The sequence below is a fragment of the Rhizophagus irregularis genome, chromosome 15 (genome assembly GCF_026210795.1).
Source record: "Rhizophagus irregularis chromosome 15, complete sequence".
Lineage (NCBI taxonomy): Eukaryota > Fungi > Glomeromycota > Glomeromycetes > Glomerales > Glomeraceae > Rhizophagus > Rhizophagus irregularis.
Genome location: NC_089443.1, coordinates 1039291 through 1057611, shown reverse-complemented (window position 1 = coordinate 1057611; position 18321 = coordinate 1039291). Strand labels below are relative to the sequence as shown.

Below are 18321 nucleotides of genomic sequence, written 5' to 3'. Positions count from 1 at the left end.
TTTTTGCGTGAAAGGAACAATAATGTTGTATCACCGCTGAACTTGTTATTCCGGAATTAAGCATCTTTCTTGATATTATACCTACATAATTCTGGTCAAAATTAGCATAATTCGGGCTGGAGAGCATTTTTTTCAGGGGGGGTGTTTAATTTAGGATATGAATATAACAATTTATAATTGTGTCCGAATTTATTTATTTATTTATTTATTTATTTATTTATTTTTTTTTTAAAAAAAAATTATATTATTTATTATCAGTCATGGCTTTTGCCTTTAGAAGTTATTTTTCTAAAAAAGTTAGTAATGTTGGAATAACGGTGGTACGTATAGACCAAAAAGCGTCGCAACCATGTAAATTTGTTCATTTTAATCTTTCGGATAACTTATCAAAAGTGCGACTACAACTCGAAAAAAGAGACATGATCGATTCTACATTATCATTTGCAAGAAAGTTTATTGAAAATGGTAATAGTAAATTTGCAGAAATAGAGTTTGAGGACGAAGAGGATATTCTTTTAGATAAAATCGTGCGTCAAAGTGAAGAAAGTGAAGATACTTTCATTTTAAATTTGATGACATGTTCAAAATTTAATTGGAAGATTCTGAACAAATTACATAAATTAGATTATGGACGTACCATGACTTCGGATGGAATTAAGAGAGCAGATAAGAGAGCGTTTGAAATGAAAAATTGTATATTGGAAATTGGTAATAAAGAATGCGAAACAGGAATATTCACATCTGAGTCAAGTGAAGATTTGATGATGGATAAAAATTTATTTTTTAATACTGATATTAATATACGGTATTTCGTGAAGTTGGGAATAGGGGTGTCAATCGGAACGTCAAAAAGTAAAGAATCTTGCGTTGAAACTAACTACTATTATCGTTTTATAAAGTATGGTAAAGCATCATTGAAATTGAAATATGAGCATTTAGAAGCAACGCCGGAATTTATTAAAGTAATTGAAAGTGCCATAAGTTCCGAAGATCCTGCCGAACAATTTAAGCAAATTCTTAAAGATTTCGGTCAATTTATTCCAACCAACGTTATTTTAGGTGGAAGAGTTCATTATGATGATTTTACGAAATCAGTTAAACACACTGTGGGAAAGTCCAACGAATTTAGTAAAAATATAAATATAGGAGATCTGAAAGGAGAATTAGGTAAAGGTTCTACTAATTCAGAAGAAAATTCAAATAATTATAGTCGTAGATATTCAAAAGTAATTGGAGGCGAGCAACCTGATAATATTGAAAATTTAGATATAGGAAATTGGGTTAGTTCATTAAATAAGAGTTATGAAAATTGGGATTGTATAGAATTTCGCGATCCGATTATTATTTTTCAGCTTCTACCTGAAGATTTACGTAAACGAATCATTAAGTCTGTTGGAATGAAAATCCATCATTTACATACTGAAAATCATAATTGTGTTTTAGAAGAGTTCAGAAAGCCGATCCAATTTAATTTGAGTATACCAAATGAAATCTCAAAAATTATTAAAAACAAAGATGTAGATTTTAAAATTTTTGCAACCGTTACGGATATAACGAAATCAAAGAATGACTTTTTTACTTGTCAAGTCCTTTGTCCATCAAATGGAAAACTACCGAGTCTTATAATTCATCGTGTACAAAACTCGTTTAAAATCTTTAAAAGGCGTGAATGCAAATTAAAAATTGGGTGGATGGTAATCGGGTACTATAGAGATTTCAATTTTGATTATAATACTCGACTAGACATCCTGCATTATGATTATGATTCTAATGCACAAGATACAGATAATCTAATCGAATATGATTCAAAAGTCCCAATTTGTTTAGGAATTCCTGTGGTACGTGAATATCCTAATAATGAATCTCTTGTTATCGGATATTATTATAGACAACATGAGAATAATAAAATTAAGGCATGTACTTTCGCTTATTGTTTAAAAGATAAGTGCCTTGTAAAATTGCCTAATTTTACATTTTACACACTTAAAATTACAAATTATCATAACCATGGTGCTTGTAGTACAATTACGCTTAGAAAAAAAGAATATAGTAATTTTAATACTGAATCTCCAAAATTTGTTAGCATATATTCTGCCGAAAAAACTGATTGTGTTTTTTTGAAACAAAGAAATGGGCAAGTTAAAATTAAAAAAATTGGTAACGACAACACAGTAATATTATCGGTTAAGTGTGCAATCTTTGATCCATATCTGGTACATCAGGTATTTGTTATAATATATATATATATTTTTTTTCATAAAAAAATTTTTTATATAATAATATTAATTAAAAGTATATTTTTTTTTTTTAAGGTAGAGACATTATAAGGAATTTAAAATTTCCCAGATTTTTCATTAAAGTTTACTAGTTAGAATAATATAAAAATTTTGACAATTGTAGGATTAGAATAAATTAGTTTTTTAGAAGTAAATTAATCGTTATTATAAAAGAGAATTTTTTCTACAATGTAATTGTAATGTTATTTATTATACTATATATATTAAAATAAATAAAATTTATAACCATTTGGGATCAATGGTTGTTAGATTAATATTAGCATATTAGATTTATACTGTAATACATTAAATCGCCGTAATTATATGGAAAAAAAATATATAATTATCTTTGGCTATATCTAATTGACAATTGGCAGCCGTAGCTAAGCCACCGAAATGGATCAACCGGTTACACATCTGTCAAGCAATATAACAACAGGGTGTGACGCGGGGTGACAAATATTTTGAGATCACGTGGGGAGGGTAGTTGTGGAAAATAAAACCCAAAGGATTGAGTTTTTAACAAAAACACGGTGGTTATCAGAACAATCACGTGATCTTCCAGTTTGACACAAACTTAGGCAGGAGCTGGTTTGTTCTATAGAAAATATCAAAACACGAAGTTGTAATAAAGTCGATATTGACAGTCAGAATTTAATCATAATGGTATGAATTAAAAGATGTGTAGTAAGGTCTACGTTTGGTCCAAATTCTCATTAAATCAAATTGTTTTGTTATTTGACCGAAGATTACAGTATACACTATACAGACATAATTTAAGTTACAATATACTGTATGTATTATAAATTTGAAATTCAAAGCCACAAATTTATAATATTTGACGGCAATAATTTCAAGAACACACTGACATATTATATCTTAATGTAGTTACGTTATTTGTAAGTTTTTATCATACCTTTAATAAAATAAATTCTTAACTCTCCTACTATATGCTACATAGAAAAATTTCATGTCAATTTTTATGTGTTTTCTTGTCAATTTTTGCGTAAAGTCGCAAATCAAAATTATTCATTTTTTTCGTTTGTTTGTTAGTTTGTTTTGTTCAGATTTTTTTTTTTTGATCGTTTGTTCATTACATTATAAAATTTTAAATTGTATTATCTATCTATTTGTTAATATGCACAAATAATTTTATTACTAAATAATTAAATCTCCTTTCTTATACTATATACAATGCTAACATAAATGCATTTCTCTGCATTCGAACCCTTCACGTTTCAACATTTTTTAATATTATCACTATTGTATTCATATTTATTTATATATATTTAGGTAGTATCGGTTCAGAACCGAATCGAACCGAGCGAGTCGTTCCCACCTATAGGTGCCGTCGACGGCTGCGAAGCAAATTACAGCTTATGCCGTATGCCTAATGCCGTAATTTTTTTACGGTTATGGCATTTAACAAATACCGTAACGCCGACGCCGTAATTGCTGTAATTCAAGAATTTCGACAGCACCTACTGTATATCCCTATGCATGAGGGCGAATTAGGTCTCATTACACAAATTCGGCGTAATACTATTTTAATATGAATCTTTGAACAAAAATTTGGCGTAATAAATTTCACCAATACGCCGCCTAAATGCCGAATTATCTAGAATAATTACGTCCCCATGTATACTATATTCTAACACGGTTCGCAACAACTAATTATTTTTGATAAAAACATTACAAACCATTTTTAGATGTGTTTTACAGCTGATTTCAAAAAGGTCGGGACACTTAGCAAATTTTAAAGAACTCAGAAATATTCGGTAAAGCTCAAAATAAGATAAAATTAAACCACCATTCTCGGAATAGTACTCCAAAATTAGCGTATAATTTTTATTTTATATCAAGCTTTACTGAATCTTTAAAATTTGCTAAGTGTCCCAACCTTTTTAAAATCAGCTGTAATATGAAATCATGGTTCGTAAAGGACCCAGAAATATATATGTAGGGGTATGGTGCATAATTGCGTCGCCAGCATAGAGAAATTTTACGGAGTTAGGTATTGATTTGCGTACAACCTGAGGATTTTTTAGCCACGGTCAGACGTATTTTTAGTAATTGTAATTTGGCTGATGAGATAAATAAAAATAACTAATAGTGCAAAAAAATATGTAGCACTTTATTTAGTACAAAAAAATGTGTAATGCGTGCACATTACATTATATAATTATGTGACATATAAAAAGTTATTAAAAATTTTTCTTCGATAAACGTTAAGGATAAACGTGAAGTTTGATCAACAAACAATAGGTAAATCACATGATCGGTGGTTAGGAAATTAATTTGCGTATTTTTTCCAATTATCCAAAGTAAGAGGTAATTTTGCGTACCGAACTTATAGAAAACCCTTGCGTATAGCTATTAGTAAAAAGTTTGAAGGCCACCTTACCTTTTTATATATATTTCGGGGTTCTGTTCGTAACATTTAATCATTTTGATAAAAACGTTTAGTTAGGTTCTTTGACCAACCGATACCTATTTTTGATACTGATCAGTCAAACGATCGGTCAAACGGTCAGCCATAGCGGTCAGTAAGAACGGTCGGTCAAACGGTCAGCCATAGCGGTCAGTAAGAACGGTCGGTCAAAGGTTCTTGACCGGTTAAGACCGACCGATGACTGACCATGACTGACCGTTGCCATCCATAATCATACTATAGCGTGTAACAAACATTTTAATTTCGAATGATTAAAGTTTAAAATTATGAAGTAAACTCAACATAAATCACAAAATTTTATAATACTATATTTGTAAAGGCTCAATTATAAGATTATGGACTTTTTTATGTCTAATACAATGTATACTGTATTTCTTTTATAATATACAAACTTACAATTTACAAATTTGTTCATTATTAGAATAAATAATAGGAAATTATAATGGAATGTTATTATCTTTACAAAATTTGATAGCTGGTTCATAATTATGATAATTAGCTAATTTCATATAATAAGTAGCTTTGTCAACATTCTTTTCAACAACAACTTTTCCAATTCCACTAACTCCTTCATAGTACAGTTTTCCAGCATTATACATTGCTACCATATAACCATGTTCAGCAGCTTGTTCAAAATATTTGAGAGCTTCTGTTAGATTCTTTTCAACGCCTTCACCTTTATATAAGCAAAATCCATATTTTAGTTTCGCATCAGGAAATTCATTTGCTTTATCATCAGCAACTTCTTTAAATAGTTCAGCAACAATTTTTTCTTTATCAGGAGGACCTTCAACATATTTTTTTGAAATATAATACGCTTTATAATATTTTGCCATAATTTGATTACGGGTTGTCGTATTGGAGTTTGCATACGCTTCGAAACACTTATATGCAGTCTTTATATCTCCGACGAGTTTGCCTTGTTTATCAACCCTTTTATGTTGTTTTGCTGCTTCAGCGAGTGTCATGTAATTAAATGATTCGAAGTCTGGTAGTTTTGGAACATGCTTTGGTAATACGTTTTTTTTGTCTTGTAAAGGTATGTGTGAAGAGTTTTCAAAAGATTTGAAACAATTACTAAGAATTTCAAACATTGTCGTAATTTTTGGCCTAAATTCTGGGTCGTGATTAACAGCTAAATACAGATAAAAAAAAAGAACGATTTATACATTATGTATTTTTTGAGAAAATTTAAATTATAAATTTTATTTCACATACCATCAAGCGCTAGGTTTTTGAATTCATCCGGCATTTTTTGACTATTTTCAGAAAATGGTTCCCGATATTTATCAAGTACAAGTTTAGTTATTTCTACAAAATCATTATGATTTTCATATGGAGTTTTTTCTTCGGAAATTTCCCAAAGTAAAATTCCAAAGCTATAAACTTCACATTTATTATTGTATTTGAAGCCTTTGGTCCTCTCCAGTATTTCAGGAGCACAATAACGAATCTGTTCTAAATTATGGTGTTGATTTAGCGTATCTGCATTATATGAGCGACTTAATTTAAAATTTGTAAGTTTTGCTGTATTTTTTGTATTTGTGATTAATACATTCTCAGCCCTAATATCACGATGAAAAATCTAAAAAAAAATTTCAAAAAAAAAAATTATTGATTAAGGTAACGACTAACGACCAATAAAATTTTTAAATCTAATATTTTACCTCTACAGTTCTTAAAAAATTCAATCCACGAGCAATATCGAGGGATACGCGTAATTTTAGCTTGGTATCGAATGAATTTTTATTATTTCTATAAAATTCACGTAAATTTCCATGTTCAGCCCATTCGGTTACTAAATACCATTTATTTCCATCATTAGTAAGACCGTAAAATTTTATTATATTCTGCCAATCGTGAAGTTCTCTAAGAATTGTAACTTGATTTTGCACGCTTCTTTTATCTTTTTCGGATATACTTTTAAATGCATACTCTTCATCCTCATTTTTAACATTAACCCACTTTGTCACATTCCCATCCTTACGTGGTTCTTTGTCAGTTTTTTTATAATCAGAAAATATTAATTGATTTTCTTGAAAAATTTCATCATTTTTCGATTGATGTACTTTTGAGTTGTTTTCATTTTCCATTTGCTTGTCCAAAAATTCTTCCATATCATTGTTCATTTTATTGACTTTTAGAAGCTTTTTCTTATTGTCCTCATTATCAACTCCAATTTCGGCAATTTCAAAATACTAAATAATTTAATAATGTTAATATTAAACTTGCGAATAATATATAAAATCACTATAGGCTTACGTTATTTAATTCGTCTTGATCGGATTTTAATGCTTCAGCTTCTTCTTCGGGATGAATTTCGTTTTTAATCGTAGTGTTAAATTTTGATAAATCTATGCCTATTATACAATTGTCAAATTCTTTACATAATTCTTTGAAAGTTTTCTCAATATTTTTCGGTTGATTATAATTTGACTTTAACAAAGTTGTCATTTGAGAAATATCTGCTACAAATTCTCTAATTTTCTTTATAACATCAACTAAATTTTGTAGATATTGACGATTTTCATTAAAACACTCTTTATCGTCTCCATGAACTTTAAGATCAAGTATAGCTAAATACACAACATAAACTCGCTGTTTCAATGCTTTACAAATTCGCTTATTATGTTCAGCTGCTTGTACTGTTTCACCGATTTTGTCGAGAAGATCTCTAATTTCAGTAATTAAACCGATCATTTCATGTTTTTTTGCTGCTTCAGCATGTGTCATGTATTTAGATGAAGATGTGTGCGAATCGAAAGATTCGAGACAATCGCTAAGAACTATAATCATTGTTGTAAGTTTTGGCCTAGATTCTGGGTTGTGATCAACGGCTAAATAAAAAAATTAATAATTAATACCTTACGTATCTTATGGAAATTTAAATATAATTTTTGTTCCTCATACCATCAAGTGCTAGGTTTTTGAATTCATCCGGCATTTTTTGACTATTTTCAGAAAATGGTTCCCGATATTTATCAAGTACAAGTTTAGTTATTTCTACAAAATCATCCAAATTTTCGTATGGAGTTTTTTCTTCTGAAATTTCCCAAAGTAAAATTCCAAAGCTATAAACTTCACATTTATTATTGTATTTGAAGCCTGAAGTCCTCTGTAATATTTCAGGAGCGCAGTACCGAATTTGTTCTAAATTATTGTCTTGATTCTGCGTATCTGCCTTATATGAGCGACTTAATTTAAAATTCGTTAGTTTTGCTGTATTATTATTTGTGATCAATACATTCTCAGCTCTAATATCACGATGAAAAATCTAAAAAAAAAAAATAATAATAAAAAATCAAATTAAACAATGAAGCGATCAAAAGGACTTAAGACTTTATACTTTACCTCTACAGTCCTTAAAAAATTTAACCCACGAGCAATATCAAGAGAAATACGTAATTTTAGTTTAGGATCAAATGAATTTTTATTATTTGTATAAAATTCACGTAAATTTCCATGTTCAGCCCATTCAGTTACTAAATACCATTTATTTTCATAATTAGTAAGACCGTAAAATTTTATTATATTCTGCCAATTGTGAAGTTCTCTAAGAATTATAACTTGATTTTGTACGCTAATTTTGTTTTCCTCAGATATGCTTTTAAATGCATATTCTTCTTCTTCATTTTTAACACTAACCCATTTAGTCACAATCCCATCCTTACGTGGTTTCTTGTCAGTTTTTTTGTAATCAGAAAATATTATTTGATGTGCTTGAAAAATTTCATCGATTTTTGATTGAGATTTTTTTTGGTTATATTCATTATCCATTTGCTTATCCAAAAGTTTTTCCATTGTACTTTTCATTATACTGATTTTATTGATTTTTGAAATCATTTCTTCTTTGTCTTTGTCGTCAACTCCAACTATTTGTCCAAAATACTAAAATTATAGGGATAGTTAATTATATGTTATACGCATAATGTAAAATAATGTTAACTTACTTTATTTAAATCATCTTGATCGGCTTTTAAGTTTTGTTCATCTTCTTCGGGACGAATTTGATCCTTGATCGTAGTGGTAAAATTTGTTGCATCTATTTTGATTATACAAACGTCAAAATCTCCGCATAATTCTTTAAGAGCTTTCTCTATATTTTCTGGTAGTATATATTTTAATTTTAACAAAGTTATCATTTGAGAAATATTTTTCATAAATTTTTTAATATTTGTTATAATAGTAATTAAATTTTGCAAATGTAGATAATTATTTCCATTAAAATATTCTTGATTATTATTTCTTTGAACTTTAAGATCAAACACGGCTAAGTCTACGGCATGAACTCGTTGCTTTAGTGCATTACAAATTCTTTTATTATATTCAGCTGCTTGTGTTATCTCAATGACTTCATTAAGAATGTTTCTAATTTCGTCAATTAAAGGAAGGAATTTAGTAAACGGAATAGTGAATGGAAAAATTATCATCAGTTCTTAATTATTTTATTATGTATAACAATAAAAAAAAACTTTCGATTAGATTTTTTGAAATGAATCGTTGGAAAAAAAATAATTATAATAATAATAAATCTATCGTACCTTTTACAAATTTCTCTTTGGTTAAATTGTGTCCAATTGACCCAATAGGAATTTCATCCACTTTTTCATTATCAACCTTTAAGTTTTTGTAATCTGAAGATACACTAAAAATGCCTATTTTATAATCATAACTATCAGAAATTACACTTCGAGCCGAATAAACTTTGTTTGATTCATTGACGTTAATAATTGGTTTAATCATTTCAATTCTAATAGAATTATAAGACCAATCTATTAATTTGATGCCTTTATTAGGTTCAAAATTTGTAGAATGTGAATTAAAAAAAATAGTATTTCCTTGAGATAGTGAGAAAGGAGTCACAATACGATAATCTAATAGATTAGGTTGTAATGTAATGGAAAAATAATCAACTTGACAATCCCGATTTTTTGGGCTAAATACTGATAAACTTGAAGGATTTCCAATAATAATCCATATAATATAACATTCTTTTACATTAATATTTGTTTCCGATAATTTGTTTATTATCGCAGAAAATCCGCTATAGTCGTATGATTCAAATGTAACAAAAAATTCATCTAATCTTGAATGACTTTTTTTTGAAATAATTGACCCAAAAACTTCATAATTTTCATCTTCTAACGTAGGATCTATATTTATTCTCTTTTCATTTTCAGTGTCGATATTAAAACCTTTTAAATCAACTAATCCCGTCATAATAATTTTGAAATTATCTTTCGTATTTAAGATATAATCTATTTTTTTCTGTTGTCCTGCTTCAAGGATTTTATATAAAGGGATTACTTTATCAAATTCAATAATTTCTAAATTATCATCCATATTTTGTATCCAGTCAGGTAAATCGCTTATTTTGACAATATTTCCTTTTTTCGGTAAAAAATAAGAAATATTCAATTTTCCTAAGAACGATCTTAAAGGTTCAAATGGTGGTGATCCTAAATCAACCTTTTCGATATTCTCGAAATTAGAAGATAAGGAGGAGTTTGGTAAAGTATTTTTAAGAGATTTCCCCAAGATAATACTTAACGGGAAAAAAAGTCCATACTCATCAAATACATCTTTTAAAAATATAAGTGGTTTCATATCTTCAAGTGCTTGCTCTATAGCTTGTTTAAATTCTTTTGAAGGATTAATGTCATCCTTATTCAATATAATCCTATATTTTTCATATTTCATTATAAAATGTGTATAATCTCCATAATTTGAATTATTAGATCGAATAGCTTTTTTATTAATTGATAAAGAGTTATCTAAAAATATGTTAATAGGTTTAAAGCTTTCTTTCAAATTTGTCGTCAAGTGTATCATTGTTCCATCCTCATGACTTTTACCATCAGATTCGATATTTTTACTAAAGGAGTATATATTATTATTTACAAAAAATTTTTCTAAATTTGTTGTCGGCTTAATAATTTTCAAATAAGATTCATCAATTGAATATATATCAGGAATATTGCCGATATCAATAGAAATTTTCTTGCTATTTTCTAATTCAGAAGAATATTTATTTACTATTAAACCTTGAAGTAGACGAAATTCTTTGATCCATTTCGTTATATTGGCGTATATTGAATCTCCAACCCACTCTTTTAAACTTAATCTTTCTTTAAAATTAGCAATTCCAGGTTGTTTTTCGTCTATTAATGATGTTGTAGTACCAAAACTTAATTTTTTTTCAGTAATAGGGATAAGGTCATTATAAGAAATTATATCAGGCTTATTCATTTGATATAAAGTATTCAACCAATTAGCCAATTTATGAGGTTCGCTTAAGTCCTCTCCATCTGATGTTCTTATTTTTGGGAAAAAATCCAGAGCGGATATATTATTAAACGGATTTTTTTTATCGTATTTGGCTGAATCATATGCTACAGTTAAGAAAGATTTAAACATTTCTTCTTCCGTTGAAGTGGCTCGTTTAAAGCCATCTATAAATATTTTACCACCAGTTAAAACTCTCTTCGCGAATAGATGACCATATGTTTTATACAATGTTCCTTCACCATCATCCATAAAGTTTGAAAATGATTCTGATAATGCAGCGGTATAAGTAATTTCAGCGATAGGAAAATTGATGCATATATCTGATGGTTGTAGAGCTTCGTTAAGTTCAGCCTCATTATCATTAGAATTAAAACTTAATAAATTGTCACAAGAGCTACGGTCATTTATAGAGGTATATACCATGGGTTGTCCTTCGTATAAACTCATATTCAATATACCATCTTCAAAGAGTACGGCTCGCTTACTAGGTTCTATTTTATGCCCATTCAAAAATAATCCATGATTCAGTTTAAGATTTTGAATTATTTGTTGTGATAACATTGGAGTTAAAGTATTAACAATCTCTTCAATTGTTGGTCTTTCGTCCGGATCAGGATTCCAACACTCTATATAAATTAAGAAATAATTAGTTTTATTATTTGGTACGTCCTTTGATTCTTAGTATTTTACGTTTTTTGGTTCATTCTTTGTACCAAATCTATCGTAAAAGTCATTACTTACTTGAATAAAGAACAGAATATCCTTCAGGTGTCCCCTCTACTATTTTTTCTCTTGATCCTTGCGCAATTCTCTCAGCCAAAGACAAATCATATTTTATATCAGCAAAAGGTTTTTTGCCGCTAGACAATTCCCAAAATATCACTCCAATACTATAAATATCACTTTTTTTCAGCTTTTCTATTTGCTTATCCTCTTCTGATGTATTTAAATACCGTGAATTTTCTCCTATAATACCAAATACTTCTGGGCCAATATAAGGAATTGTATCAAATTTATTTAATGAAATTTGACCAGCATCCCTAATACGTCTACTTAACCCAAAGTCCGCCAGTTTAATTGAATTTTGATGGACAAGTATATTATTTGAATGTAAATCTTTATGTGCTATTCCATTTTCATGTAAACAGTTTATTGCACTTGACAATTGAAAGGCTAATCCGTATTTACTTTCCCAATTTAGTGAAAGAAATTTCGCTTCCAAATAATTACGAAGTGTACCTCCTTCTGCATATTCCTTTACTAATAAATATTCTTTATCTAAAAATTTCAAAATCATCTTTTAATATTTTAAAAAATAAAATAAAATAGAATAAAAAAACATTCCGTTTGCAGAACACGCCAGTATGTTATAAGATTGATTTAACTAAATCGTGCTCCGTAGTAACTACAAAAATAAAAATTATCTACCTGAATCGGTTTTAGATATTCCGTAAAATTTTATCATTACATCGTTAATGTTAACTTTATGATATAACTTTATCTAAAAATAGAACAATTATTCTTAATAAGGCACACTTTGATTCATGTTTCTCTCTTCAGATACGTACCTCGTAGATAATTTCTTTAACGTTGTCTAAACTAAACGACTTCAACACTAAACATTTTCCATTTTGTTTCCAGTTCGCTTTATACACTTTACCAGCTAATCCACCGCCTATCTCTTCTATTTTATTAAATTCATCATATTTATAATATCTTAGATTATATTTCTTAACACATTGTTCTAGTGTATCTGTAGTCATGTTGAGTAGAGATATAAGAAAATCTTTTTTTTTTGCGTGAAAGGAACAGATAATTATGTAGTCGTCACCGAACTTGCAATTCCGAAATTAAGCATCTTTTTATATTTATAATTCTGCATAATTCTGGCCAGAAAGCATTTTTTTAGGGGTGTTTAATTCAGGAATGTTATTTATTGGTTTATTTATGGTAACGTAACGTAACAATAGAATCTTGTGCGTCGAATAACCTTTTTTTTTTTTTTTAAAAAAAAATAAAAATAAAAATAAAAATAAAATAAATAAAATAAAATAAAATAAATAAAAATAAACAAACAAAAAATTATTTACTGTCATGTCTTTTGGTTTTGGAGGTATTTTCAATAAAACTGCTAATAATGTAGGGATAACAGTAGAATATATAGACCAAAAAACATTGCAACCACCTCAATTTATTCAATTAAATCTTTCGGAAAACTTATCAAAAATTCGCCAACGACTCGATGATAGGGGTATTATCAATTCTACATTATCGTTTGTAAGGAAGTATGGTAATAGTAGATTTGCAGAAATAGCGTTTGAGGAAGAAGAGAATATTTCTTTAGTTGAAATTGTGCATAAAAGCGAAGACACTCGTATTCTAAGTTTGACGACATGTTCAAAATTTAATTGGAAGGTTCTGAACCAATTACGTAAATTAGATTATGGATGTACCATGGCTCCTGATGGAATTAAGAAAGCTGACAAAAGAGCATTTGAAATGAAAGATTGTATATTTGAAGAAATTGGTAATGAAGAATGCAAAGCGGGAGAATTTAATTCTAGTTCATGTGAGGAAGAAATGATGGATAAAAATTTATTTTTTAATGCTGATATTAATGTAAAATATTTTGTAAAGTTAGGAATAGGAAAATCATTTAAGACATCAAATAATAAAACATCTCAAGTTAAAACCGATTCCTCTTATAGTTTTATAAAGTATGGTAAAGCGTTATTGAAATTGAACTTTGAGCATTTGGAAGCAACACAGGAATTTATTGAAGTAGTTAAAAAAGCCATAAGTTCTGAAGATCCTGCTGAACAATTTAAGCAAATTGTTAAAGATTTCGGTCAATTTATTCCAACCGAAGTTATTTTAGGTGGAAGAATTCATTATGATGATTTTGCGAAATCAGTTAACCTCTCTACAGAAAAATCCGGTAAAATAAGTGGAAAATTAAGTATAGAAGACCTTAAAATAAAAATGGGAAGAACTTCTACTCATTTAAAAGAAAAATCAAATGATTATAGCTATAAATATACGAAAATTATTGGAGGGAAACAACCTGATGATATTAAAAATTTAGATATAGGAAATTGGGTTGGCTCTTTAAATAATTATAGGCGTTGGGATTGTATAGAATTTCGCAATCCGATTAGTATTTTTCAGTTTTTACCCAAAGATTTACATGAACAAATCATTAAGTCTGTTGGAATAACAATACATCACTCAACCATCGAAACATGTGATCTTGTTTTAGAAGAATATAGAAAACCAATACAATTTAAATTGGAGATACCGACTGACATCAAGAAAATTATTAAAAATGAAGACGTTGATTGTAAAATTCTTGCAACTGTTACGGATATAACGAAATCAAAGAATGATTTTTTTACTTGCCAAGTTCTCTGTCTATCTGATGGAAGGCTACCGAGTCTTATTATCCATCGTGTTCAAAACCCATTTAAAATCTTTAAAAAGCGTGAATGTAAATTAAATATTGGGTGGATGGTAATCGGATATTATAGAGATTTCAATTTTGATTTTAGTACTCGATTAAAGGTTCAGAAAAATGATTTTAAGGCACCAGATACAGATAATCTAATTGAATATGATTCAAAAGTCCCAATTTGTTTAGGAACTCCTGTGTTAAGCGAATATCCTAAAAATGAATCTCTTATTATCGGACATTATTATTATGTTCAAGAAGAGAATAATAAAATTAAGGCATGCCCATTCGCTTATTGTTTAAAGGAACGTCTAGTTGTAAATTTGCCTGAATTTACATTTTATACACTTATAATTACAAATTATCATACCATTAGTGCTTGTGATACAATTATTCTTAAAAAGAAGGAATATAATAGTTTTAAATCAGTTTCTCCAAAATTTGTTAGCATATATTCTACCGAAAAAACTAATTGTCTTTTTTTGAAACAAAGACATGGGCAAGTAAAAATTAAGAAAATTGGTAACGATAAAACAAGACCATTGGTTAAGTGTGCAATATTTGATCCATATACAGGTATTTGTTTTAATATTTTTTTTTTAGTTTTCATATAATTGTATTAATGATAAGTTTTTTTTTTTTGAAAAAAGGGAGACATTAGAGTTTAAATTTTCCAGGCAATGAATTAAGATTTACATATTAGTGTAGGATTAGGATAAGTTGGTAAGAATTAATCGTTATTTAAGGGCGTTTAGAGGATAATTTTTTTTTTTTTACGAATTATACCAATCAAGTTTTAATTTACAGTATGTATTTATATGTATTTATTTATTATTATAAATTTAGAATAAATAAAATTTATAACCAATTGGGATCATGGTTATATAGATTATTATTGGCGTACTAGCACAGTAGCACCTGTTGTGTAAATATAGTTGACGTCGGAATTACTTACGTAATAGTGACGGGCGGTAATACATCAAATCACCGTAATACCGTAATTATTTTGATGTCAAATACAAAAATTAAAAAGAATTAAAATTATTTTGGTTACGTCGTAGATAGATAATTTGTTAAATATCTAAATGCCAAATCAATATTCAATTGTAATTCAACTATTCCAACGGTACTATATGTGTTAGTATTATTTAGTTCATATTAATTTGCTTTTCATCATTACCTCTCTAAAAGATTGACGACCCTCTGAAAGCTGAATCAGTTGCCGATTACACGTAATTCTGGCCGGAATTATAAATTTTTTAAATAATTTATTTTGATTAAAAACGTAATGCTGGCCAGAATCACAGGACACATTAATCACGTGCAGTGATGGAGCAGTTGGCGCGGCGTACTTAGCTGTTAGTTTTAAATTTTCGACGCCTGTGCGATATTTCATAATGCGCTCCTATATATATAAAATAAATAAATAACAGTAAGCGCATATGACTTCATAGGTTGCGCACAAAACTTTATGAATAATGTGCGTATGAAAATAGTCTGAATTGCCAACATTGATGCCAATCGGCAAAGCAAGCTCTATGCTTACGAACGGAAAAAACAGTATCGATGTGGCAGTTTATCATAGCATCACTTGCAGACGGTCTAAATTTTCGGTAAGCATGTATATCACCAATCTACTATCATGTTTGGACTTATTGTTTGGTTACATTTATTTTTGTTATTTTATTTGTTTTATATTTGGTTCCACACTTTGTAATTTTGTATATAAAATCTGCAATTTGTTTTCATTTAATTACAATTAATTTATCCAACTATAAATTCTTGTGAAGAATGTTACCAAGGATATAAATGGTGTAATGTATGTAATGCAAAACATATTTTAAAAAATGGACTAGTGGTAATGATAATACAGTATTGATTATCCGGTATCACGTGATTTTTTATAATTGAAAATGATATTCAAATCACGTGATATCAATAAATCACTTATTCGGCGGCTACCTAAAGATATATATCTTAAAAAAATAAATTTTTTAGTATTAAATTTTAATTTATATTAAGTAAATTAATTAAATAAATTCCGTCTATCCCAATTAAATATATTCCCGTCAATCCAATTTATCTTATAAACCTTACCAAATCCGCCTTTTGCAATATATTTAATAGTTATTCGGCACGAAGTGCCGAATAACTGTTATATTGGGTAAATCAAATTTGATTCCCAATATAACAAGCAAAACAAACAATTACATGATTGTTTTAGATTATGCAGATTGTGGAAGTTTACGTAAACATTTAGATACATATTATGATAAATTTAAGTTGGGATAATAAAGTTTATATTTTATGGAATATTTCATATGTCTTAAAGAATTCATGAAAAGAATTTATTGATTTACATAAAAAAGCAAATTAAAGAAGCAGGTAAACAACAATATGACAATATTATAAGTATGAAATATTAAGGTAATTAATAGTATTGCTATATTAAAAATATTTTTATTAAATAGAATCTTTACAAATTGATATTTCTCAATTGAAGAAACAGTAAACGTAATAGAGGTGATGTAGGTAATTATAGCCGATGGAATCTACAGTTGATTAGGGACAACCGGACAAGCAAAGGTCATTAATTTCATTTTATAAAGAATTTGTTTGCTTTTACTATTTCTTTTTATTATTTTTAATAAAATATTATGTATTAGTATATTTCCTATAAAATAATTAAAAAAATAATTTTATGTCGTGATATAAATAAACCCTGCTATTTTTTATATTGGGTGAACTTATTGGTATATATAATAATTACTTTATGTATTTAAACACCCTATTATTTAAGCCCACGCGCAGGAGATAGGCCAAATAAAGTTTTCCCACCTCCTCAGATTGAATAATAAAATTTGCCTAATTATAAATTAGAAATCATAAGTTTTGCTTGTTATTATTTAAACTTCTTTATAATATGGTAAGATTACTACCATAAGAGGAATTTATTAGTCAAAATGCTGTAGATTTAACGCTGTATTATGTAAACCACTTTACCAGTGATGTTTTTAAACTAATGTTAAAGTAAAAGTTTATTTATTCCAATTTTTCCAGGTGTTATTTAGACGAACGATCAGTTTTTTTTTTTGATAATGATAATGAGAGACTGTATTCGGATACGATAAGAGTTCTTTAAAATTGTTTTTATAAGCAACTATTAATTTGATATTTCTTCATGATGCATGATCACAAGAAAATACATTACAATCGTTTAGATAAGTGATATTCTGTGACAGTAAAATCATGTGAAAATTTACTAATTAATAATTACAGATCGTAATTATTATCGTTCTGACTTCACAGTAAGATCATTTAGACTTTTATTGACACAATATTTTACAGATACTGTATATACGGTATATACATAAAAGAAAAAGAGCTTTATATAGAAAGCTACTAGTTAAATATAAGTTTATTTATCAGATTGATCGGTGAGGGCAGAACAATAATAGATTTATTATTTTCTCTACGTACCGCCGCGTACGGTGTCACGTACGGTGTCACGTATCAGGTGATTTTTGCATCGGTACATGTGACCGGAAATTTGCTGCGTCACGTTCGAAAAAATTCCAGGTTCACAGACTGCCGCTATTAGACTATTATATAGTTTAAATTATCCAATAATATATAAATATCATTTCAAATCAGCCTAAGATATTTTATTAAATTTGATATTTCACAAGCCAAGTCGCGATTGAATAATGAGAACTTTTTTCTCATCAGTTTTCCATTGGATTTTAAGTTAGGTAAATTGAGAATTTTTTTTTTTAACATTATGATAATTATTTTACTTAAATACACTTTTTCTTTTATTCTTTGAAGTAATATAGTACTCAGGATAGCATAACTCA

General features: G+C 28.3%; 3 protein-coding genes across 3 annotated transcripts; 2 read left to right on the top strand and 1 right to left on the bottom strand.

Moving 5' to 3' along the window:
• Nucleotides 1-232: 232 nt before the first annotated feature.
• OCT59_006989 (uncharacterized protein) lies at nt 233-2549 on the top strand. The gene is made up of 2 exons (XM_025309974.2): nt 233-2222; nt 2313-2549. The coding sequence occupies exons 1-2, from the start codon at nt 261-263 to the stop codon at nt 2325-2327; spliced, it is 1977 nt and encodes a 658-aa protein (XP_025187697.1). The 5' UTR covers nt 233-260; the 3' UTR covers nt 2328-2549.
• Nucleotides 2550-5073: 2524 nt separating this feature from the next.
• Nucleotides 5074-12779, bottom strand: OCT59_006988 (uncharacterized protein; the record flags this gene model as incomplete). Its single annotated transcript, XM_066140801.1, has 11 exons — nt 5074-5863; nt 5947-6313; nt 6396-6926; nt 6991-7565; nt 7639-8002; nt 8080-8616; nt 8679-9163; nt 9270-11642; nt 11758-12294; nt 12445-12517; nt 12585-12779. The coding sequence occupies 11 exons, from the start codon at nt 12777-12779 to the stop codon at nt 5166-5168; spliced, it is 6735 nt and encodes a 2244-aa protein (XP_065998437.1). The 3' UTR covers nt 5074-5165.
• Nucleotides 12780-13024: 245 nt separating this feature from the next.
• OCT59_006987 (uncharacterized protein) lies at nt 13025-15125 on the top strand (the record flags this gene model as incomplete). The annotated part of the gene is made up of 2 exons (XM_025309973.2): nt 13025-15040; nt 15115-15125. The coding sequence occupies exons 1-2, from the start codon at nt 13111-13113 to the stop codon at nt 15123-15125; spliced, it is 1941 nt and encodes a 646-aa protein (XP_025187695.1). The 5' UTR covers nt 13025-13110.
• Between the last annotated feature and the right edge of the window lie 3196 nt (nt 15126-18321).

What these genes read in the sequence shown, in the direction of transcription:
- OCT59_006989 (XM_025309974.2), top strand. Translation starts at nt 261, where the DNA reads ATGGCTTTTGCCTTTAGAAGTTATTTTTCTAAAAAAGTTAGTAATGTT.